General features: G+C 41.7%; 1 protein-coding gene across 1 annotated transcript in view; it reads right to left on the reverse strand.

The window, feature by feature from the left end:
- Window positions 1-25,360, reverse strand: part of UBXN8 (UBX domain protein 8) — a 48,702-nt gene extending 23,342 nt beyond the window's left edge. The window contains exons 1-4 of the mRNA XM_088448397.1: window positions 25,194-25,360; window positions 18,332-18,454; window positions 2,492-2,562; window positions 731-853 (exon numbers count right to left, since the gene is read on the reverse strand). Coding sequence (XP_088304523.1) covers window positions 731-853; window positions 2,492-2,562; window positions 18,332-18,454; window positions 25,194-25,284 — 408 coding nt within the window. The 5' untranslated portion in view covers window positions 25,285-25,360. The remainder of the gene's footprint in view (window positions 1-730; window positions 854-2,491; window positions 2,563-18,331; window positions 18,455-25,193) is intronic.
- Window positions 25,361-26,687: the final 1,327 nt, after the last annotated feature.

Below are 26,687 nucleotides of genomic sequence, written 5' to 3' on the forward strand. Positions count from 1 at the left end.
GGGTCATTTATATAAAGTGGAAGAGGGCAGAAACTTGGCATACAGATACTGTTCTATATGAGTACATGGCAACAAATAAGCTGTTAGTCAAAAATAATTATATCCAAGTCTGCATGGAGGTTGCCAGACAGCATAAAGCAAGATTTGGTGACATATTCTGTGCTTAGTTAAGAGCAAGGGTCATATCCAATTAGCCGCGGTAAATTACCGCGGCTAATTAGCTCGGGCTATCCAATTAGCCCCGAAGTTGGCCTGACAACAGCACTTATCAGGAGTTTTTTTTCGGGACCTGATTTTATCGCCCAAAAAAGGGTGAGAACACATAGGTCCGCAAGCTTAGCGCGGCTCCTATGTGTTAACGGGCGAACTGTCCTATTATTTCGCCCGAAATAATAGGACAGGGAGAAAACAAATATCAGCGAAAATCGGCGAAAAATCCCCGTTTGTCGCTGATCGCGGGGATCAATTAGCGCCCGAACAGTGTTCGGGGCTAATTGGATATGGCCCCAAGATGGTCAAAATTGAAATAATCAAAACATTGTTCTTACAGTGAAACACACACACACTAAAATGCTTGCTGACTTATCTCCTGTATTTTGCATTGAACACCACTAGCAATTGGCAAAAATGGATAGTAAACAGACTGAATACTGTAAATATTAGTCTCTATTCCTATACACCATGACTTTGATGTATTTTTAAAGAGGTTCTCTTGTATTACTGTACTTACACCAAGCCTTTGGCCTTCAGTTAATTTCCAGGTTTGACCTGTCATCTTGTACAATTGCTCCTCTTTTCTTTTAAGCTTCATTTCTTGACGCGGTTTCACAATATTCTCATTGTATTCGCATGCCTGTCAAAGAGATATATACCTTATTATGACAACTCATATATAAAATGAGACCTTGGAAAAAAGTTTAACAATTGTACAATAAAGTGCTATCTACATGAAGCATGAAGGTATCAACGCATAGTACATGATACTTACCTAGATGTGGTTATTAGGAGAAGGAAGGCTTCCAATTTAAATGACAGAGAAAGCTTTTCAGTGCAATAGCAGAGCAAACATACATACATATTGCAAACATACATACACTAATATTATATACAGCCAATGTGCTACTCAACAGCATGGTAAAATTGCCATCCTGTACTATACAGCTTTGCACTTCATCACTTTCCTTTTGAGCGAATGCTCGATTCGCTCAAAAGTGCTCGCTACCCTATGGTAGATTCGGCCGGGCGAATGTATTCGCTCCTAATTGGATTCCCCCCCAATGCTGAAAAGAATCCTAAACCTAAATAACATTTATGTAGGTGTGTGTAAATGTTTCCATACACAAACACAGAATTTGAGATATTCGCCATACTGCTGAAGATAAACTATTAATCTGTTGATAATTGCAGTATCCTTCAATGGGACTACTGACGACCAATCTGCTGTGTACAGGGAAGTATCTTCTACTTCCCTGTACACTTCTACTAACAGATTTGTATTTCTTTGTTGATGATTCATAGAACTTTCTGTTACTTGCCTGTTCATAGATTTCAGCTTTATCTGCCACATTTCTGCCTTCGTTAACCCAACATCAGTTTTGTCCTCTAGAATTATCCTATCAGGAATTGGCCGATGAAGTATGTTCCTGAACGCTACCCCAGACAAGTGGGAGCCACCAGCACTGACATATTTTGCTTGTGCTTAAACATGGACTATGCTGGGGCAGAGCTATTGTGTGATGCAACACCCCTCAGAAAATGCATGTAGAGGTGATTGTCACCCTGAAGCAACTATGAGTTGTTGGTCAGGGAAGTCAATCACCTGATATTTTTTTCTTTTTTTCTTTGGAGTAACAAATGGCGGCACCCATTTATGTGTGGAAGCCTAAATTCCTGACACAGACTTGGCTGCAGTTCAAGCTACTAGCACCACCATACTCTATTGAGTGGATCAAAGTACAGCATATACTTTCCTTACTTTCCTAGCTAAACTTTGGGCTGGGAACACCACTCCATGATAAGGCTGATTTGCTGATGGGTAAAAACAAGTATTTGGTCACATTGAAGTGGATAACACTGACCAAACTAGAGGATAGTAGCCTGTGTTTTTAAGGTGAAAACTGCATATTATGTGCTACAATTTACAAAAAAGAAACAAAAAACAAAAAAGGTGCTTAGTAAATTTACCCCTCAGGGTTTTAAACAAAACCTGTCAACAGTTCTGGGAGAGATGGACTCAAAAGTCACATTGAGTTTTAAACAATTTTAAACAAATTGTCTCCTAGGAAACCAGGGCCTCTTTTTTTTTTTTTTTTTTTTTACTGTAACTTTTTGCACAAGACACTATGCATAAAGAGATGCCAATCCAGAGCCTGGTCACTAATTTTCTTTAAATAATGGGTGTTGCAGACATAGCATTAAATAATATGGAAAGTTACATTTACAATGTAAAACCAAAATACAATAAATCTGTATTTTCATAATTATGAATTACCTTTTTGCGTAACAGCTCTTGTTGGTCCTTTCTTACCACCTCTTGATGTCTGTCCAATTCATCTTGAGACACTAAGGAATACAAAAATCAACAAGGGAAAATTTTAGCACTAAGATAAAGAAGTCACAGTTCATGTAGGTAGGTCCACAGTACACTGTACAAGATCAATCTAGATTTTATTATCAGGTCATATTAAGGTGTGCTTGTAAGGCATGACACTTACCCTTTTGTTGGACTTAAAGTATTCAGATTTGGGATAGACATACATGATATATTTTCTTTGCTCCCCTCCAAGAACTCCCAGAGCTTATTAATTGGCTGAGGATAGCATTCGCTGATACTTTTTTTATGAAGGAAGATATGAATCATTTAAAATCCAAAATATCCTGCAATCTTGCTTGCAGACCCCCAAGCAGAGAAGGAGCTGGCCACTGTTCCCGGAAATGGGGGCTTGTCACAAAGTGACGCGAATAGGATGCACAAGCAGCTTATGCTGATTAAAAATGCGGCTTATAAAAGTATTTTGGCGCAGAGTTTGTGATGCAATACCAATCACTACTTAATTTACTTAACTGTATACAGCTGCAGAGAATCCACTTTGAGCTTGTGCTTGATCAAAAAAAGACAAAACTGACACAAAATATAAACAGACGGATTCTGAGCTTGTTGTAATTATTCAAAATGTATTTTTATAATTTATTTATTAACATTTTCTTAATTAGTGCAGCATATGCCATTGCACTTTACAATTGTAAACATTAATAGAACAATACTGGGTAATAACAGACATATACAGTATATAGGTAGGAAGGCCCTGCTCGTAAGCTTACAAGCTATAGGGAAATAGGCATTGATACACAAGGATAGGTGCCATATATTGTATTTAGGTGCAGCCAGAATGCAGAGTTTCTTGGTGGGCTGCATGATCCAGTCACACAGGATTGTCGGCCAATTGTCAGGAGGATGTGAAAGAAAGATAATGTGTGAGGTTATGTGTGGACTGTGAAAGGGATGTAATTAGATATGGAAGCTATGAAGGTTAATCGGGGCGGTTCTGGAATCTGATAAGCTTGTCTGAAGAGGTGAGTTTTCGGGGGAACGCTTGAAGGTTTGAAGACTAGAGGAAAGTTTTATTGTGCATGGTAGGGCATTCCACAGAGTAGGTGCAGCCCTAAAAAAGACCTGTAACCATGAAAGGGAGCAAGTAATGTGTGGGGATGAGAGACGTAGATCTTGTGCTGAGCGGAGAGGTCAGGTTGGGAGATATTTGAGATGAGTGAAGAGAAGTATGTTGGTGTGGTTTGGTTAATAGCCTTATATGTAAGTAAAAGTATTTGAATATGGAAGAAAACCGGCAACTAATGGAGGGACTGACAAAGCGGAACAGCAGACGATGAACGTTTGGCAAGGTAGATCAGCCTCGCAGCTGCATTCATAATGCATTGTAATGGCGAGAACCTGCTTTTGGGAAGACCAGTAAGGAGATTATTGCAATAGTCAATGCGGGAAATAATGAGTGCATGGATTGGTTTTTGCAGTGTCTTGTGTGAATATTGTAATATTTTTGATATGTTTTTAGATGTATGTAAAATGATTTTGAGACAGATTGAATGTGGGGAACAAAGGACAGTTCAGAGTTAAGGATGACACCTAGGCAGCGAGCATGTGGGGCAGGGTGGATTGTCGAGTTATCAATAGTGATAGAGAGATCAGGTTGGTAACGGTTATTGGCAGGTGGAAATATAATTAATTCTGTTTTAGAAATATAAAATTTGAGGTGGCGAGATGACATCCAAGATGAAATGGCAGAAAGACATTCAGTGACATGGACCAATACAGATGGTGATAAATCTGGGGAGGATAGGTAGATTTGCGTATCATCTGCATACAGATGGTACCGAAATCCAAAAGAGCTGATTAGTTTGTCAAGAGAGGTGGTATAGACTGAGAATAGCAGAGAACCTAAGACTGAGCCTTGCGGTACTCCAACTGATAGAGGTAGTGAGGAGGAGGCAGAATCAGAAAGACGAACAGTGAAAGAGCGATTAGATAGGTAGGACGAGAACCAAGAAAAAGCTGTGTCCTTAAGACCTAGGGATTGTAGTGTTTGTAAGAGAAGAAAGTGGTCAACAGTGTCAAAAGCAGCGGAAAGATCTAGAAGAATTAGAATCGAGTAATGGCCTTTAGCCTTGGCAGTGCCCAGATCATTTACTACTTTAGTTAGTGCGGTCTCTGTGGAGTGTTGGGAACGAAAGCCGGACTGAAGTGGGTCCAATAAGTTGTGCAAGTTAAGAAAGTGTGTAAGGCGGGTGTAGACAAGTCTCTCAAGTAGCTTTGAGGGGCATGGGAGCTAGGAGATGGGACGCTAATTTGAGAGTGTGTTCGGGTCAGAATTTATTTTTTTCAGAATTTGAGTAATCACTGCATGCTTGAACTGTGATGGAAAGATGCCAGTAGAGAGAGAAAGACTACAGATATTAGTTAGGGTTGGGATGAGCACAGGAGAAAGATTACAGATTTTAGTTAGGGTTGGGATGAGCCACCAGGCTCAGAGTGTCTCCGTCCAGCTTGAACTTGCGAAGGACCCGAGGAATCATTAAGATCGGAGGGAAGACATAAATCAGAGGGAAGGTCCAAGAAACCACCAGTGCATTTACCAGGAGAGCTTCTGGATCAATGGTGTGGGAGCAATAACTTGGAAGCTGAGGATCGTAGCAAGATACCATCATGTTGATGTGCGGTAGGCCCCACGACAGACTAATAGCTGGAAGACATCTGGATGCAGTGCCCACTTGCCTGCATGAATGTCTTGACCACCTAGGAAGTCCGTTTCCTATTCTTGAATGCCTGTGATGAAAATGGCGGACAGTGCTGGAAGATGATGTTCTGCCCAGTGAAGAAATCAACTGACTTCTTACATTGCTCCCTGACTGCGAGTGCTGCCTTGGTGGTTTATGGAGGCCACCGTGGTTGCACCATCTGACTGTACTGTCACTGGACATCTCTGAAGGAGGTGCTGTGCATGACACAGAGCCCTGTACACAGCACAAAGTTCCAGGATGTTGAAGGAAAGCTGGCTCTCCCGATGCATTCAACGGCCCTGAAGATTAGATAACAAGTTACTGGCACCCACCCCGAGGGCTTACATCGGTGGTAAGTAGGACCCAGTCCTGGATTCAAAAGGGACATCCCTTGTTCATATGTGAGTGCTGGAGCCATAATAGCAGAGAGAGATGTACCTCCTGAACACACGAGGGGCAGTGGACAGACCAAAGGGAAACACCCGAAACTGACAATGGCTGGTTTGTATTGCAAACCTGAGGAAGCAATGGTAACTGGAGCGTATTGTAAATAGGCCTTCGGGATATCCAGCAATGCCATAAAGTCCCCCAGTTCCAATGCTAGAATGATGGACTAAAGGAACTCCATGTGAAACTTGGTAATCCGCAGAAATTTGTTCAGGCGTTTCAAATTGAGAAGGGGTCAAAAAGAGCCGTCCGAGTTCTGAAGCAGAGACAGACTGGCGTAAAAGCCTAACCTTCTTTGGGATGGAGGAATCAAATGATGACCCAGAGACCATGAGAGAGCAAATAGATGCCTCAAGAGCCTTTGCCTTTTCTGGCTGTGTAGGAAGGCCGGTGGAAAAGAACCAGGAAGTTGGACGCTGTCGAAAGTTAGAGCGTAGCCCTAAGGTACGACATCTCTGACCCAAGCATCTGTATGCATCTGCTGAAAAATGAAGAAGCCGGCCTCCGACGTCTCCCGGGAGGAGGCTTGCCCTATTCTGCAGCAGGTTTGTACACTGGCTTGGCAGTTGGATGTCTAGTGGACAAGGGTTACTTACCTCTGGGCTTGGAGCTCGCTGAACCCAGGCTTCTGGGAAATGGCTGACCTCTGGCTCTGCCCTGTGGACGAAAGGAACAAGATACTAAAGCTTTAGGTCTCGGGGTGGCAACAGACGGGTAGAAAGCAGATTTAGATGCTGCCAATGTGGCCACTATATTGTCCAATTCTGGACCAAACAGAACATTACCTGAATAGGGAAGGGCCTGCAGGGCCTTCATCCGTGTTGTTTCGGAAAGATAAGAAGCCGCCTCTCTAACGTTGTAACACAGAGGAAAGCCCTTCCTCCAAAGTGTCTGCTCAGCCGGCGACTGCTCAGCCACCAAAGCCAATGCAAGGGCAGGACGAGCTAGAGCTCCTGCATTAAAACAAATGATTTTTAATAAATTTGCTAGCTTAGGATCTTTAAGAGATGCCATATTAGGAATAGGAAGGAGGGATGACCTAATTAGACGAGTAATATGGGCATCCATATAGGAAGGAGACTTCCACTTAGCCCTATCCGCTGTTGGGAGACGGTAAAAGGTAGCAATGCGCTTGGACACTTGGTTACCAAGGTGAGTCCGTGCCTCTGCTAGGAGGTCTTGCAGCTGAGTAGAAGACGGAAATCCTATAACAGTCTTCTACTTTGGATCTGGGAGGCTTGCTCTGAGTTTTCTACTAGGAGAAGGGACTGTACTGCTCTGACAAGAGCCGCAATGTCTACTGGGGACATAACCCCAGGTAAAGGAGTAAGGCTTTTGCATGCAGTAGGCCTACGTCTGGGAGCCCTATCCTTATCTAGCATCTGCTGAAAGGACGTGGACCTCAGCTGACCCCTGGACTGTTGGAAAAGTATGCATCCTGGGTGGCTCCGCCATGGAAAGCTGAGACCCACAACAGGGACAGGGAGCATGGAACTTCCTGTTTACACACTGTAACATTACCAGTGTTAACTTGGATGCACAAGCCGGTTCCTGCTCCATGGCAGCTCTATTCTTGGAAGACATTATAGGTGATCCAAGAAAATCCCCACACACAAAGGCATAGGCAGCTAGTGTGCTATCAGAGTATTTACGCAAAGAGTGTCCAAATGGGCTTTGTATAATAAAATATACAAGTATATATCTACATACATTATATCTGATGGAAAATTTCTCCTGGGCATACATTTGATGTGGATTTGAAGCTACATTTGGAGCTTTAGTCTTTTCATGAATTTGTGGAGCAATTGTCTCATTCTGACACACTGTAGTCTTGGCCATGTTTTTGGGACATTGTTCTCTGTATGAATCTGTGGAGTAATTTGTCCAATTTTGATTGTACCCCTGATGAAGTCCCATGCTGGGGACGAAACGCGTATGGTCTGTCTTGGTGCCAAAATCCATCCGCCACCAGTGAGGTTTTCAACCATAGAGCTCACACCCTTTGGAGTGATGGTGTGAAGTTACATCTGCCCCACATAGGCGTTGGGTATTGGTCACCATTTTATTGGATGTAAGCAAATTCAAATTTTTAAAAAACTTTTTATCAAACATAAACATAAACAAATTGGTATTTTACTAACAAGAGGCCTTTCGGCCATTTTTCGGGTGATTTTTATGGTGAGAGGGTCTAATTCCAGGAAGTTTCATTTAATCCATTGATGGAGTATTCCTGGAACTAACACAATAAGACTCCATCCTTATTGGTTCCAGGAACCAGAATTAATTAAAGACTTGTTCACCACAACAAGGAACTAACTGACTAATCACACAGTTAAGAAACTGGGTCTACATTTATATATCTGCACCTTTCTAGCTCCCTCAGATCTTTTTGGTTGTATGTTGTATGTTGTTTTTTGGGGCCTACTAACGGGTTCCGATTTGAGGTGCTGCTTATTTTTCAGCGCAAGATAAAGGTATTGTGTTTTAATATAAATAAATATATATATATATATATATATATATATATATATATATAGATACCGAAAAAAACCGCACAACACCTATTAATCCGATGACAGGTGCAGGGCCACATAAACGATAATATAGCAAACCGTCCACTTGTAGATCCACCAGGGGCTCAACCAGAGACGAGGCCAGCACTCAATAAAAGTCATAGATAAATCCAAAATAGGGTTTTATAGCAACACTGTAGTAAATGACAGGTAAATCTTGTTCAGCATATCATACATTGCAGCAGGTGTGAGCGTCAATGCATCAGAGCTCCTTCCCCTACTGTCAGATCCCTACAGCTGTTTCGGTGTCAACCGTCATCAGGGGATGTCAGACAAAAATATACAGTGTAACATATAAATACCTGTTGCCATCAGCAAAGTAACCTATCTCACCTGTGTGTACAATCACGTCATTCCCGCCTGCACAGCCGCGTGCAGCAGCGTCGACCACCGCCTGTCAGTGACGCAGTTCGGAAATCCTGATCCCAGTCACCCGCGACCACGTGACCCCGCTGCCGCACAGTCGGCCGGAAGGCCCAGGAGACGCCCACTATCACCTTGGAGACCAGCTAAACAGGAAGAGAGTCTTCCAGCATATGACAGTTATTGTGGAAAATCCACAAGCTGCCCAAAATACAGCTGTAATCTGCCCTTGACCCCCATAATAGTATTGGGTCATATAAATTGCTCAATACCAAGGTAACATATATCACATTAGAAGTCATCAACAAGAACATATAAGAAAAAATACATAAGTATAAACACCACATATATCAATCCGTAACACACAATGCAAACATAGCACAAGTGACCATAGTATAAAAGTAATTTTAAGATATTACAAAAAAGGCGTAAATGATAACTCCTCATTCAGTCCCAATGGAGCCACACTGGCTAGTTGGTAGATCCACCAACACTCTTGTTTGAGCAATAATTTGCTCCTATCACCACAGCGTCGCAACGGAGGTACATGATCCAAAGGCATGAATCTAAAATCTTTCATGGCATGTCCACAAAGCGCGAAATGTCTCGCGACCGGTGGAGTGCTGGCCTCTATTGATGTTGCAGCCTTCTTTATTGAGGAGCGATGCATCGCTATCCATTCTTTAACCATGCGTATTGTCTTACCTACATATAACTTAGGACACGGACAGTAAATAACGTAGGTAACAAACTTGGTCTCACAAGTCATCCTGTGTCGTAGTTGGTAAGAAACTCCACTAGTAGGATGTTTGAAAATTTTTCCTACTTGCATATACCTGCAATTAACGCAGTTACCACATTTGAATGCACCCTTTTGCAAACTAAGCCAGCCTGTAGCGGAATTCATTCTCGGACTAATGTCTGAGTGTACAATCATGTCTATATGTGATATATGTTACCTTGGTATTGAGCAATTTATATGACCCAATACTATTATGGGGGTCAAGGGCAGATTACAGCTGTATTTTGGGCAGCTTGTGGATTTTCCACAATAACTGTCATATGCTGGAAGACTCTCTTCCTGTTTAGCTGGTCTCCAAGGTGATAGTGGGCGCCTCCTGGGCCTTCCGGCTGACTGTGCGGCAGCGGGGTCACGTGGTCGCAGGTGACGGGGATCGGGATTTCCGATCTGCGTCACTGACAGGCGACGGTGGTCGACGCTGCTGCACGCGGCTGTGCAGGCGGGAATGACGTGATTGTACACACAGGTGAGATAGGTTACTTTGCTGATGGCAACAGGTATTTATATGTTACACTGTATATTTTTGTCTGACATCCCCTGATGACGGTTGACACCGAAACAGCTGTAGGGATCCGACAGTAGGGGAAGGAGCTCTGATGCATTGACGCTCACACCTGCTGTAATGTATGATATGCTGAACAAGATGTACCTGTCATTTACTACAGTGTTGCTATAAAACCCTATTTTGGATTTATCTATGACTTATTGAGTGCTGGCCTCGTCTCTGGTTCAGCCCCTGGTGGATCTACAAGTGGACAGTTTGCTATATATATATATATACATTGCGGCAGCTGTCCTCCGGGATGCATGGTCACCGCCAGACCAGACGATCTGCATCATTGTTCCAGGTTTAAGGTTTCTCTTTTTGGACCGTAATGTTTATTTACATGTTAACATAAGGCACTGGATGTTTGTTCCCAGTGCATGTCAACATCATTTGTTACCATTATATATTGTTGATCCTTTTCATCGAATTTGCATAAGGTCTTGATAAAGGTTCATGTCAGAACCGAAACGTCAACTGGATCTTAATTATCATGTCTGTTAACTAAAGTATGATGTTCAATCATGAATAAATATTGACTAATAGCATAATATGGAGAGTGCCTCCTTCCTTCAGTGGAAATCCATGGTTATATATATATATATATATGCCAAACACGGACCGGCACTCTGTTCCTCAATGTAAATACCAACTCCGGTGCCTTCAGGAAAAATGCCATCCACATGTGCAACACAAACAAGCTGCGGCACTCGGAGATTTGTGAAAAAGTATTTTAGTATAAATTACATTATATCCACATACCACCAACGTTTCGGGACTCTCCTGTCCCTTTGTCAAGGCATAAACATAATGATAAATATATAAGAGCATACCTTAACTAGAGGAAAGCCCGCCATTTAATTAAATAAATGATAAATGTTGACATGCAATTAAGCACATGCTTTATGTAATAAATTCTGCCTGAACTGGGATGTGAAAAAGAATTACCTGTGGTCATATATTTACATGTTGTACATCTCAAACATGTATAGCATCCTGAGGTTTTGCATAAAAAAGTAGATTGTGTTGAAATCACAGCTTCACGTTCAAAACCTGTGATATCGGTGTGGACTACTATGTCTCGGATGTTGCTGCCTCTAGTATGACAACATAGAGGTTTCTTATTCTTGAAGCACTTAAGATTAGTGTCAGTGGATACTATCGGCCATAAGGCTCTAAGTGCTCTGGGTACCACCAGGCTAGATGTATTAAATTCGTTCACAAACGGTAGTATCCACTGACACTAATCTTAAGTCTTATCTTATATATTTTTTCTGACGACAGTTCCTGCCGTCACACTATACACACTCTTTCTACTCCCCCTTAGGTGATGGTATTTTCCTTAGGGAACTCAGCGTCCCAGTCACCTTGGTAACTCTGGCGCAATAGTTTGACGTCATCTTCCGATGACACGTGACCAGACGCGCACCCGGATATTCTGGTATGCATGCAGCAGTACACTTGGCGGGCTTTCCTCTATTTAAGGTATGCTCTTTTTTATATATAATTATGTTTATGCCTTGACAAAGGGACAGGAGAGTCCCGAAACGTTGGTGGTATGTGGATATAATGTCATTTATACTTAAATACTTTTTCACAAATCTTCGAGTGCCGCAGCTTGTTTGTGTTGGACATATATATATATATATATATACACAGTCAGGTGCATAAATATTGGGACGTTGACAGAATTTTCATATTTTGGCCTCTATTCACCACCACAATAGCTTTGAAATGAAACAAATAAGATGTGCTTTAACTGCAGACTTTCAGATTTAATTTGAGGGTAATTACATCCAAATCAGGTGAACGGTGTAGGAATTACAACGGTTTCAATATGTGCCTCCCACTTTTTAAGGGGCCAAAAGTAATGGGACTATCAACTCAAAAGCTATTTCATGGACAGGTGTGGGCTATTCCCTCGTTATTTCATTATCCATTAAGCGGGTAAAAGGTCTGGAGTTAATTCTATGTGTGACATTTGCATTTGGAATCAGTTGCTGTCGACTCTCAATATGAGATCCAAAGAGCTGTCACTATCAGTGAAGCAAGCCATCATTAGACTGAAAAATCAAAACAAACCCATCAGAGAGATAGCAAAACATTAGGTGTGGCCAAATCAACTGTTTGGAACATTCTTAAAAAGAAAGAACGCACCGGAGAGCTCAGCAACACCGGAAGACCATGGAAAACAACTGTGGTGGATGACAGAAGAATTATTTCCCTGGTGAAGAAAAACTCCTTCACAACAGTTGGCCAAATCAAGAACACTCTCCAGGAGGTAGGTGTATATGTGTCAAAGTCAACAATCAAGAGAAGACTTCACAAGAGTGAATATAGAGGGTTCACCACAAGATGTAAACCAGTGGTGAGCCACAAAAACATGAAGACCAGATTAGAGTTTGCCAAACAACATCTAAAAAAGCCATTACAGTTCTGGAACAACATCCTATGGACAGATGAGACAAAGATCAACTTGTACCAGAGTGATGGGAAGAGAAGAGTATGGAGAAGGAAAGGAACTGCTCATGATCCAAATCATACCACCTCATCTGTGAAGCATGGTGGTGGTAGTGTCATGCGTGGGCATGTATGGCTGCCAATGGAACTGGATCCCTTGTTTTTATTGATGATGTGACTGCTGACAAAAGCAGCAGAATGAATTCTGAAGTGTTTCGGGCAATATTATATGCTCATATTCAGTCAAATGCTTCAGAACTCATTGGACGGCGCTTCACAGTGCAGATGGACAATGACCCGAAGCATACTGCAAAAGCAACCAATGAGTTTTTTAAGGCTAAAAAGTGGAATGTTATGCAATGGCCAAGTCAATCCCCTGATCTGAATACGATTGAGCATGCATTTCACTTGATGAAGACAAAACTGAAGGGAAAATGCCCCAAGAACAAGCAGGAACTGAAGACATTTGCAGTAAAGGCCTGGCAGAGCATCACCAGGGATGAAACCCAGCGTCTGGTGATGTCTATGCGTTCCAGACTTCAGGCTGTAATTGCCTGCAAAGGATTTGCAACAAAATATTAAAAAGTGAAAGTTAAATTTAGGATTGTTTAGTTTGTCCCATTACTTTTGGCCCCTTAAAAAGTGGGAGGCACATATAGAAACCGTTGTAATTCTTACACCGTTCACCTGATTTGAATTACCCTCAAATTAAATCTGAAAGTCTGCAGTTAAAGCACATCTTGTTTGTTTCATTTCAAAGCCATTGTGGTGGTGAATAGAGGCCAAAATATGAAAATTCTGTCAATGTTCCAATATTTATGCACCTGACTGATATATATATATATTTTTATATATATATATATATAAATATATATATATATATGCACACATATACATACATACATACACTGGGGCAAAAAAGTATTTGGACAGCCACCGATTGTGCAAGTTGTTGCATTTTAAAAGATGAGAGAGGTCTGTAATTTCCATCATAGGTACACTTCAACTGTGAGAGACAGAATCAGAACAAATATTCCGGAAATCACATTGTATGATTTTTAAACAATTATTTGTATTCTTTCTGAAAAAAAATATTTGGACAATCAAAAAGGTTAACTGAATACTTTGTAAAGTAACCTCGGTTGGCAATTACAGAGGTCAAACGTTTTCTGTAGTTTTTGACCAGGTTTGCACACACTGCAGCAGGTATTTTGGCCTTCAATGCAGATCTTCTCTAGATGTGTCATGTTTTGGGGCTGTCGCCGGGCAACACAGACTTTCAACTCCCTCCACAGATTTTCTATTGGGTTGAGGTCTGAAGACTGGGTAGGCCAAACCAGGACCTTGAAATGCTTATTATGGAGCCACTCCTTACTTGCCTGGGCAGTGTGTTTGGGGTCATTATCATGCTGGAAGACCCAGCCACGTTGCATCTTCAATGCTCTTACTGTGGGAAGGAGGTTTTTCCCCAAAATGTCATGATACATGTCCCCATTCATCCACTCCATAATACGGATCAGTCGTCCTGTCCCCTTTGCAGAAAAGCATCCCCAAAGCATGATGTTTCCACCCCCATGCTTCACAGTGGGTATGGTGTTTTTGGGATGCCACTCATCATTCTTCTCCCTCTAAACACGGTGCGTGGAGTTTATACAAAAAGTTCTATTTTGGTCTCATCTGACCACATGACATTCTCCCAATCCTCCTCTGGATCATCTACATTGTCACGGGGAAACTTTAGACGGGCCTGGACATGTGCCGGCTTAAGCAGGGGGACCTTTCGGGCGCTGCAGGATTTGAATCCATGACGATGTAGTTTGTTACTAGTGGTAACCTTTGTGACTGTGGTCCCAGCTCTCTTGAGGTCATTGACCAGGTCCCCCCATGTAGTTCTGGGCTGATACCTCACCGTTCTCAAGATCATTGATACCCCACGAGGTGAGATCTTGCATGGAGCCCCTGGTCGAGGGAGATTGTCAGTGATCTTGTATTTCTTCCATTTTTTAATAATTGCGCCAACAGTTGATCTCTTCTCACCAAGCTGCTTGCCTACTGTCGAGTAGCTCATCCCAGCCTTGTGCAGGTCTACAATTTTGTCCCTGGTATCCTTAGACAGCTCTCTGGTCTTGGCCATGGTGGAGAGGTTGCAGTCTGACTGTTTGAGGGTGTGGATGGTGTCTTTTATATAGTTAACCAGTTCAAACAGGTGCCATTAATACAGGTAATGAGTGGATGATAGGTGAGCTTCCAAAAGAAGAAGTAACAGGTCTGTGAAAGCCAGAATTCTTGCTGGTTGGTAGGTGTTTCCAAATATTTATTTTCCACAAGAATATACAAATAAATTGTTTAAAAATCATACAATGTGATTTCCGGAATTTTTTGTATTTTGTCTCTCACAGTTAAAGTGTACCTATGATGGAAATTACAGACCTCTCTCATCTTTTAAAGTGCAACAACTTGCACAATCGGTGGCTGTCCAAATACTTTTTTGCCCCACTGTGTCTGTCCCCAAGACACCGAAGCAACAGCAGGGCACACAGACACTGTACAAAAATACTGACATGTACCCAGACCACTCAATGCTGTAAATTAGGTGGGCTATTAATGTTAATAATGCTCAGCAAACCAGCATATTAATAGCAGGCAGGAGCTAATTACATAATCTGGCTTTGAACAGCAACATATGGAGGAGACAGAAGTCCAAATATCTCTCCTCAAGCTTTGCTGAGGCGGACAATGCAGTCGCTGGGTTGGTGGAGCAGCGGTGACGGTATAGGACGCCCTGAACCGCTTGCTCAGAAACATAAAGTAAAATCAGAAAAAAATTATTAAAATACGGGGGGACATTTAATATATAACCCCTGAAAAACAGTGCCCAGCTCCTGTCTTGGCACCAAACTAAAACTGAGGTCCCAGTGGCTGGGGGCAGGGTATAGAGGAGAGGAGCCTGGGCTTGTGGGTAATTTCATTAACTATTTGGTGCCCAGACTGTCCTCTCCAGGCTATACCCAGAGTTGTCCCTGTGTCCCCTAGTGGAGGAAGAAGAAAGCCTCCATTTGCTCAGGGACGTAACGCATCAGAAAACCCCGATTGTAAAACCTCTCATTGGGATACAGCTTTCTGTGACTCCCAAAACAGTGTTACCTGCAAGTACTGTATTTCATTAGATTCAGCACTATCCATTACTTTATAATATAGCTCTCCCCAAATAATCTATTAAATCCACATTAAAATTTGACTCCTCTGAGGCTGAAGCTAAGCCCTCATCAGTAAAATCGGATGCACCATATTAATTTTGCTACACACTTGATTTTTTGTTCTTCAGAGTCAATAATGACAATTAGCCAAGATAGTTTGGATTTTAGTTGATTCAATTTTTTCTTAGTAACAAAGCTCCATCCTGTGAGGGGGTGCCTGCCTCTGATCATCAATACTGCAATTCGACCAAACCTTCTTTGTGAAACGGTCAGGTAGATTTTGGTCATAGCACAATTCATAGTTTTTAACTTCTTAACAGGCATCATGAGAGCCCTTCCTTAGTTTCACGACTATAACCAATGCATTAAAAAATAAATAAATAAATAAAAAATAGAAAAACAAAGCTAAAACAATACCACTGTATATAATGCCTGGGGCGTACCCTGCGCTTGGTTGGGACTATCTGTCCTTCATAGCGCTCAGACTGAGAAGGGTTTCAAGTGCTGCGACAGACTGAATACAAATGAGTGTTTGAGTATGGGACACCAAATTACCAACTTCTGAGCTGGTAAATCAAGACCTCACCAGTCTTTAAGGTGCAGAGTTAATTTTTTAGCAGTAGAATATTGGAAGATGTACCAAGGGAATGTATTACTTCTAACAAGACTGGCCCACCACCGTACTTGTAGCAATAAAGTAGTATAATAGTATTTTTATCTTAGCTAATGGGGGCCACATCAGCGCCACAGTGCCCTGCCCTGCCCTGTCGGTGGATCGAGGAATTGCAGTAATCAGTCACAGATTTATGGGCAACTTAAGCCACAGATGTATAAATCAATACAGTTTAAACCTGGTGAATCAAATAATGCATACACCAGTTATCTGCAAAACAAAGTGTCAAGTATCCCTCATAATAGATGCCAAACATACGTAATAGAAATTTCCACTTTCACATTGGCCATTTTCAAAAGTGCAATGCAATGCCATCCACATACTTGTATAAAAGGTCAAAACTCCTGCTTCTGTGTCACAAAACCTCTAATTAGTCATCCATTCATATGGAACGGATACGGGGTGATGGACATAATTGCTGTAAGAGGTGCAAACTGGAGAGCCTGCATCATCTTATTACTGCATTGCCATTATGTCCTGGTAATTATGCTAGAGAATCCCAACACCAACAGTCACTAAATTAACTAGTTAGACTATGCTATGTGCTTTGAGACAGATATCCTATTGCTATGCCTCCCAAAAATGTTGAAAAGTATGCTCTACTAAGCCTATATTAGTATAATAAAACATATGAACATAGGCTATTCTGCATAGAGAAACTTAGTTATATGCAAATGTATCTGGGATGCGTTGTTACTTGATCCAGTGTATTGGGATTAAAAGGCACTTGGGGGCATATTCAATTGTCCGCATAAATTTCACCCCAAAGAATTTACGTGGGCAGGACGACCATTTTTGATATACAGCAGTTATGCACGCTCTCAATAGGTATTCCATTAAAAAAAAAAATGGTTTCAAAAATAACCCACGAGGACACTCACCGATGTGTTCTGGCCCTGACAGTGACTGGGACACACACAACTGAAAAGTCTCACAGACACTTGGCTGACACTGACTGACGGGGTCTCGCACACAATGAGGTCACCCACACACACCGACTGGGAGTCGCACACACATGCTGTGGAAGATGAGGAGGAAGACTTCCAGAATTTCGGGGAAGAGGAAGAGAAGTACAGCACTGCCAGAAGGTAAGTAATTATGGACTAATTAAGCTAATTGGAAACTTCAAATTGCTCAATTAGTCTAAAGCAAGTCCCAGCAATTTTTCCTAAAAATTGGTTAAAGGTGCTCAAAAACTAACAAGAAAAAAAAAAAAATTGAATCCTGTCCCCCCCCCACTCCCAAAAAACCCCCCAGAAAATATCTCACCCAATTACATATTGAGAATCTTGCACCTGTGGTAAAAACACCGCAGCGCGAGACTTTTGATAAATTCACACCTAAGTTAACATTTAATTTTCAATAATTGGAAATTTGCATTTTTGTCTAGTAATAAATTTATTTATTATACTTGGATTTATTTGTTATACTTGGTAGACCATAATTTCCTGGTTTCCATTTATTTAAAATCATCTATTGGATACCCAAAATGTTTCTACTTGATGTCTCAAAAATTATTGTGGTTCAGATAAGCACATTTGTTTTATTTTTATTTCACATAATTCATTAGGTTAACATTGGCGTTTTTTTGGAAGATTTTCTGCACTAGGAGGGCCTATTTGTTTTCTCATAGATTTACTATCCTCGTCAACAATGGGGAGACACAATCAGGCCAGTCCCTCTGAACAGCAGGATTGGTGCACTTCACTCCAAGAAGACTGTTGTGAAACATTAGCACCACGGCTTACTTTTATTGTATTGCAAATGTATCTTTGTCCAATGCCATACTGATGGGGGAAATCTCATGCTCAGATTGTACCAGTTAAAATGGGAGAACATTTACTCGTGATGACCAGTCAACCTTTGCACCTCAGAGAAACTAGAATATACTTGAATTATTCAACATTCCCATTAGTTTCAATTTTAACTGTGATCTCTCTGTCAGAGAATATACAAAATAACAATGAGCTGGATCTTTACCTGTTGGAGAACAGTTAGACTGACGAACTGTGGAAAAATATGGAGCCACAACAGAAACAATAAAAGTTACGAGAGCGAGGATCAAGATAATTCTCCCAGCCCAGAATGCAATCTCTCTCAGACCTAGTAGTAAAATAAAAAAAAAAAAAAGGTTAAATTCAAACAAAATCAGTAATTGTGACAAAAGGTTAGCCTAATTTGTACAATAGTGTTTTCAAAACCATGAAAGATTATGTTTAATTGATCAGCATTATAAGCAGGACAGAGTGATCAATACAATGACAATCTGCTTTTTTCTTACAAGACCTGAAAGGAAACCTGTAATTACTGCAAGTAGGATTTGCTGAAGACATCCCTTTTTAATCTTGTGTTTTTGCTTTCATTGCCTATGTTCACTATTGCTATTTATAGCTTCTACTTTTACTATAGAAAGTTTTAACTTTGTGTCTTACATGGGCTTAGTGCTCATCCATGCAGACATTTTCTCATAACAACAAAATTAAACTCTAGACTAGAGCAATATAAACACAGCCAAGCGCTTTCCCTCTTGTTATGCATAAATGCCACTGGATACAAAATTACCTGCATGAATCTTCTAAATATTGGCACCACTCATCACTGATTGTGTAAATTTGGCAGTGTGATCTCTTAATGTTATTGTAAAGGGGAAATGAGGACACAAATGCCTGTCTTTTATGCATGGACTTTTTCTCCGTGTTTTAACAATCAGCCGAACCGGAGCTTATTAATCAATTATTTTTTGATGCTCATTATATATGTTATTATATTTATTTACTGGTTTTTATTTTTGTTTTAATAAAATTATATATTAATTGCGCTCCCTTGGTAGAACTTCTCTATTTGATTATATTTTCTCCTAACATTCAAGGTGTGTCCTTTAAAATGTATTCTCATACACTTTTAAGGGATTTGATATATATATATATATATATATATATAAATAAAATAGTATGTCCCTTGACAAAGGTCCAGATAGGACCGAAATGTCGGTGAGAGCTTCTGATATGATGTAATTAAGATTTAGAATTTTTATTAATTGAAAGACTGGTGAGTGCACAAATGCAAATATTTTGTGTAGCACCCCAGCGTGATGGCTGTTCTTACTATGAACTATATGTAAAATGCACAATTGTTTTTCTTTTGAAAGTTCAATCTTGCAGGAAAATTAGGGATCCTCTTTCATGCTTCTGTGTGCTCCCAAAAAACAAAAGCAAAAAAACCCCTAAACAAAATAAAAGTAATTTCAGAAACATGTAAGCAAAAGTGCAAATTAAGGTGTTTGACAGCTGTCAGGACATGGAAGTGTCTGTTCATTAAGTGTTGTCACTCGGTAAACATGGCTGGGTAGTGTTTCACAATCCACTGGCTTATTAAGGCTTATTAAACTGAAGTTGCATACTGTAGTTGCTAATATTTTAATTTCTAGGGTCGATTCAATTAGGCACAAGGTTAGTCTTGGGTGACCTGCACAGATTTCCAGCCATTATGGTGCAGACATTTTGTTCTTTCTTGCTTGAATCTCTTTGGGGTGTGAGCTGAAACAAGCAAAATTTGCCTGGTCGGAAATACTGCAATGCATTAGCCCAACAGAACCTTGCGGTTAATTGAATTCTCCCCTTTGTTGCTAAGCCATACACCAAAGCATATTGCATCCCAATTATGACATGTTTATTCTACTTGGCTATAATGCAGAAGTGCCCAAACTCCACCATTACAGTCCAGGTTTTAAGGATATATATGCTTGAGCCCAGATGATTAAATCAAATTGACTGTGGCAGTGATGGCAAAATACGAACTATAGGCAGCTTGGAAGGTGAGCAACCTGGGCTAAAGAGGGGCGGTGTGACTGGAATGGGTGCATGCGGCACAGGATAGCGTTAATATCCTCTCCTCATCCTGCACTCAATAGCCGCATGTGTGCGTGAGTGAAGGTCCCAATGAGGAGCAAGGGGACAGTATGTGCCCTTGTGAGGAGGGGAGTAGTAAAACCTAATGTCACCCCTCTGCTGTCTTGCTAAAACGCCACTTTCTCTGATGGTTGATATAGATATATATATAATTTATATATACACATATATACATAGATTTATATTGCTGCCTCACTGCCTTGCATTGCCCTAATGCTCACCTATGGCTCCAGTGGACCCCTGCTGTCGCATTGTTTACAAGTGGGGGTGGGACAGATTATGTGTGGGGGCCGTACTGACAAGGGGAGTGAGGACGAGTACCCCTGTCTTAATTGCCCTAGGGTGCTGCCAGTGTGTGGAGAGACGATTTTGTGCATTGCCAGTGAAAGCCCATAACCCCCTCCTTGCCCCCCAGTACTGCACCAGCTATATACCTTTGCCCCCTCCTTACCCCAGCACTGCCTGCCCCTAGTCCTCTCCTTGCCCCCAGCACTGTTGCAACAACTGTCTGCACTTACCCCTCCCTACCCTCAGCACTGACCCCTCTAAACCAACAGCTACCTGCCCCCAGCACTGGGCCTGATTCAGCAAGGATCACAGTTGCAAATACGCACGCAATCGGATGATTGTTGTGCGCTGCGCATGTGTACGCATCACAGTGCGCGAGCCGGCCACTGCAGCCGTGACTGCGATAGCAGAAGCTACGCTTACCCATCACAGATGGCGGGGTGGTCTGGGAAACACAGCCGACCCAGTGCTTTTGTGCGCCGTTTCAGGGGTGTGCATAAATTAGCCACTGCGAAGCCATACGCGGCCTAAGGTCTCATAGCATGCATGGCTGTTAACAATTTCTGAGTAAGGTCAGGGATTGTACAAGTGTGTGTATTTGTCCGATGGCACTCGATTGTACCGATGGTTTTGGTATTCTGATAAGTACTATGGATGTGCGTATGGTAAAGTGGGCGTCCCTATGTAGTGCTGAGTTTGCATTGCGTTCGCAGTGGTTTAGCATACTACGCAGTTGAACTGCATGCGTACGCAGTATTGCGATCCGTAGTGAATCAGGCCCACTGTCCTAATTGCTGCCTGCCCTCACCCCCCATAATATGTGATGGGACCCAGAAACAGTGAAGTAGGACCCTAATTTTTTTAAGTGAGGTGTCCCTTGGACTTACAAATTTTTTCGCTCAGTGTGATCACTGCTGAGGTACGAATTAAGTCACCTGTGCTCAATCATGGATATCCCTAAAACCTGGACTGTAATGGCATAGTTTGGGAACCTCTAGTATATTGTCTTTTTTGACACTTAACATATTTCTCATTAATATGCATTAATTAGTACCAGAGAATAATAATAGACAGTGAGAAATTCATCTAATATGTGAAATAATAAGAATTTCCAGGGATAAATCTTTAAAAATCTTGAACTACTGGAAATTATGGACAGTTGGCAACTATACAATCAGGATCTGCTTTGTATGACAGTGGCAAGATGGGAACAAATGTGATGGCAGATTATCTGAGCTTTCTCATGTCACCTTGACTACTGTCTGATTTATGCAACTCCAGCGTTTATATTACTATGCTATATTATCTCTATAGGCAAGTGTATGGTATCATTTCATTTTTATTTATTTTCACCTTCTGAGGCAGAAAACATCCATATCAACATCTAATGTTGCGTACACACGGTACGATCAGTCAGCGATAACGATATTGCTGACTGATCGTCCTGCACCTTCCCGGTGTGCTGGATGATAGTTATTGATCATCCAGTACACCACCAACCCACAACGACGGGACAGCGACCCGCGATTAACGATCGCGGGTCCCTATGTGACCTGGTCGATATTGACCAGGTTGGACTGCATGCACGGGCGATGGTCGATATCGTTATCGTCCATACGTGCCCACGCATCGCTGGTTGTTTGAGGGTTGGTAGGCACCAAAAATGTAATGATCTGAACGATAACGATATGGTCGATATCGTTATCGTTTATATCATGCATTTTTATCGTACAGTGTGTACACACCATAAGAAGCAGAATTGTCTGAGTTGCAATGACTAGGTTTTCAATCTGCAGCATGATGGCATGCATTTAATATTGCTATATGATGATCAATGAAGACACTTTGCCAAAATTACCACTAAACAACCTTGGTACTACAGAAGTGTTCCCTCTAGCTCCGGCAGCAGGCAGGGCGCCGGAGCTAGAGAGGGCAATGTTGTGCGCGCGCCTTTGGCACGTGCGCGCGTCCAAAAAGGGGCGTGGTTATGAAAAGGGGGCGTGTCTATAAGACGCGTCCCCCTTTTCGTCATACTTGGGGGCGTGCCCGGCGCTTACGGACATGCCGGGCAGCCCCCAAGCGCTGCAGAAAGGGAGAATAGACGCCGGGCGTCTATTCCCCGGCGGTGACCGGGTCACCGCATGTTTGTCCACCCGCGGGACACTGCGTCCCGCGGGTGAGAACGGCTCCCGCAGGCTGTTAGGGCAGGGCGCTTTTTGCCCTCCTCCTGGAGGGCAGGGTGCTTTTTGCCCTCCAGAAGGAGGGCAGGGCGCCGCGCCCCGCTAAAACAGCCTAGCGGGAACACTCGGGTTACTAGATTGTGGTTACAGAATATGAAGTAGCATGGATGCATCATCAGTAGTATCACACACCCTATAATAGGGTTTCTATTTCTTTTTTATTCTCAATACTCATATATGATGGTAAATATACTTAGGTTGATACTGAGGGCCCGATTCAGACCCGCTCGCTAAGATGCATACTCTCGCTGCTGCCAATGGTATGCAGTGTGTATGCATGTGCATACCTTAGCGAAAGTTCACAATGCATTCGCTCGCTGCACATAGACAGCCCAGCAGAGTGAGTGACAGGGGAAGCCGTTTGGAGATGGTAACAGGGGCTGGCCTTTAAAAACGGGGGAGTGGAGGTGCACACGCAGGCGTGCCTGAGCATCTCAATGGCGTTTTAGAGGTGTGCATAATTATAAGACAGCATCATAGTACACGTCACCTGGCTTGTTTTTACACTGAAGTGCTCGCAGTGCTTGCGGCAGGGTATGGTCAACCTCAATCACTGCGATAGCATCCGATGTTACCCAATGTACCGATGGTTGCATACACTTCCTGGACATGACGTGCACAAGTGGGCATCTTAAAACAGGCTGGTGGGTGTCTGCATACACTATGTGATCGCTCTGTAAGAAATACTGGGCATTATAATGCATTGCTGTGCGGTAGCACTGCCTACGCAATTTGTATACACACCGTGCGAGCGGCTCTGAATCAGGCCCTAAGGACCCTGTAATGTGTATACAATTATTTACAGTACACCTCTAATGCAAGCAAGTTTATACCATGCCTCTCCTCTGCATTTAAATGATTTACAAATACCCCTTCTGACCTGTTTTGTACAGTTTATTTACTAATACATTTAATTTTATTTTGAGGTACTTTTTTTTGTACATACATTATACCATAATTTAAACCTAGAATCTAATCTAGAGGCCATGCCTACAACTACAAAGCTGATTTTTATTTTAACCTAGTGTTTTAGAAGAACGGGACATTAATCCTGTGCTATACAGCAAATTAATACAGATTGAGTTTCCCATATCCAAATATTCCGAAATACGGAATTATTTTGCCATGACTGAGGAAATGAAACCTTTGATTTTTGATGGTTCAATGTACACAAATTTTGTCTAAAACACAAATTATTAAAAATAATGTATATAATAACCTTCAGGCTGTGTATAAGGTGTATATGAAACAAATGAATTTCATTTCTGTACACAAACTTTGTTTGAGCCACAAAATTATTGAAAATATTGTATAAAATGACCTGCAGGCTGTGTATATAAGGTGTATATAACACATAAATGCATTGTGTGTGTATATTGGGGTCCTATTCCCAATATATTTCATTATGATATGGAAATATGGAATATTCTGTTATCCAAAATACCCCTGATCCCAAGCATTTTGGATATGGTAGACTCAACCTGTACTGAAAATAAGAAACTGTACATTGTGGGCTTGAAGCCCAGGGTTTCTTTAAGAAAAGTTTTCTCCCAATCTTTCTTGAGAGGTCCCAGCAAAGATTGACAACTGCAAAGCATGACAAAGCCTATTCAGCCAGGACAGCGGCAGTACCTCTACTGCTTTCACTATCACCATCTCGGCATGGTGACAGCAAAGGACAAAGGATATTCATAGAAAAAAATCCAATTTATTTAAATAAGGCATAGGATTATTAATATATTTGTTTTATAGATTTTTTTATTTTAAGAAAGGATACGAAGTCCAAATCTGCGCACGTGTAAATGGTCAAAACTGCTCTGGTGATATTTTCTTTGTAAATTGCTGGTATAAGTGGCGATAGGAACCGTTGATATTGCCGCATAGTGATAAATATGGGCCTTTATAACAGATCTACAAATACCATAACTAACAACTCCTTTTTAACAATGTTATAAAATTCTAATTAATTTCAGCACAGGTTATTTCAGCTGATAATTTATTGCAAAGGCAGACACAATATATCACACTGTGACAATGAGTAAATCATAACAGAAGAATTGCTAGGGTATAAATAAATAACAATTACAAATAACTTCACACTTAATTTATACAGCTGAAAGTATGCAACATGTATAAATATACTGATACAATTCTTAGAACAATCAAACTGTCTTATTACATAAAAATATAAGCCTGCCACTTAACACCCATAGAACATTATTAACGCTATGGCATAATACATATGTACAGAATACTATAGCTAAGAGCCATAGCAGGCAGTGCCACATACACAAATCTGCAATGGGAGCAGCAGCCATACAGCACTAGGACATACTGGGGATTTATGACACACAACGAGGGAGATGTAGTGTGTACACATAACATGCATCCGGCCGGGCTATGTACCTAGAGGGTGGCCCCTTAAAACGAGTAGAATGAAAAAGGAAACGAGCAGTAAGCAGAGTACCGGAGCCCTGCTGCCCCCTGCAGCTGCCATAGCTGCGCGGCTTCCGGGATCACCCCCTGCCTGCTCCGCATCAGGAACTGGCTGCGTGTCCTTCCGTGTACTGTGTGTATTATGTGTGTACATGTGACCGGAACACTCTGTGTCACCCGTGACGTGGGTTTTTATTTTTTTTTATTTTTACTCAATTCAATTCACTATCGTGCTAATGACACGCTGACACCGGAGACACCACGTACAGTATAGAGGAGAATATGTCAGGCTATATAGCAGCGTTGTGCCGCTTCTTGTTCATTCCTAGCATGGCTCATTTTACTCCCATTATTACCAATGTTTCAGCTACTTTGTAATATTCTGATCAGATTTTCTTTCCTGTATACTGATATTTGCCTATATACTCTCCCTCACCATATTCACATGATCATATTTATTTATTTACATTATTTTGTTTCACTCTCTGGTCATTGTAATCTTTAATGGTGCTTGTGTACTTTACGGACTCATTGCAGAGAGAACCCAATGAATATTTTAAATGGTACTTGTGTACTTTACGTACACAAATAATGAAAGTTGTCCGCTCGCCACAAGGTTATATTCCCCCTCTATGCCCACTTGGATGGTAGGGAATGACGCTGGACACTGGCTGATGACGTCAGGGTCCTCTCCGTGAAGGGGATTTAGACATTACCATGATTGACAATAATAATGAGTGTAGGACACTTGGGTTTTCCCTGCAACGATAAACTACACAAGTACCTCTTTAATTTTTATTTACTTATTTGTTTGTTTATTATCGCAGTTTTGTATAACTTCTAATTTCTCCTTATCATCAAATCCCCCAGAAATATATCCGTTCCACTTCCATCACTTTTAGGGCTGTATTTACTAAGATTAGTGAAGACCACGCATAAACTTTTTCTGGCCCCCCCCCTTAAAAAAAGGGTAAATAAATATGGTGCCTATCTATCTATCTATCTATCTATCTATCTATCTATCTATCTATCTATCTATCTATCTATCTATCTATCTATCTAACTATACGCACAAAAACACTAATATAGAATATGTGAAAAACACTAATACCCCTTTTACACCGGAGCTAAAACCCGGGTTTTTGAAGGGTTAACCCGGGTAGCTCCCTGGTGTAAAAGGGCAGAGGGTTGGATCGCCGGGTCGAGTGACCCGGCAATCCAACCCAGGTAACTAGCAGGGTTTAACACGGGCGTAGCCCGTGAAACCCTGCTATGGGAACAGAGCACTCCGGGTCACAATGACATGGAGTGCGCTGCTAGCCGGCCGATTGGTCCGGCTTCAGTGGCGCTTGGAGATGACGTCATCTCCAAGCGTCCACTTTCACTCCGCAAAAGCCGGGTCTATGCAGACCCGACTGCGGTGTGAGCGGCGCTGACTCGGGAATATCCCGAGTCAGCGCCGGC

The sequence above is a fragment of the Taudactylus pleione genome, unplaced genomic scaffold (assembly GCF_031769625.1).
Source record: "Taudactylus pleione unplaced genomic scaffold, aTauple2 ptg000454l, whole genome shotgun sequence".
Classification (NCBI taxonomy): domain Eukaryota; kingdom Metazoa; phylum Chordata; class Amphibia; order Anura; family Myobatrachidae; genus Taudactylus; species Taudactylus pleione.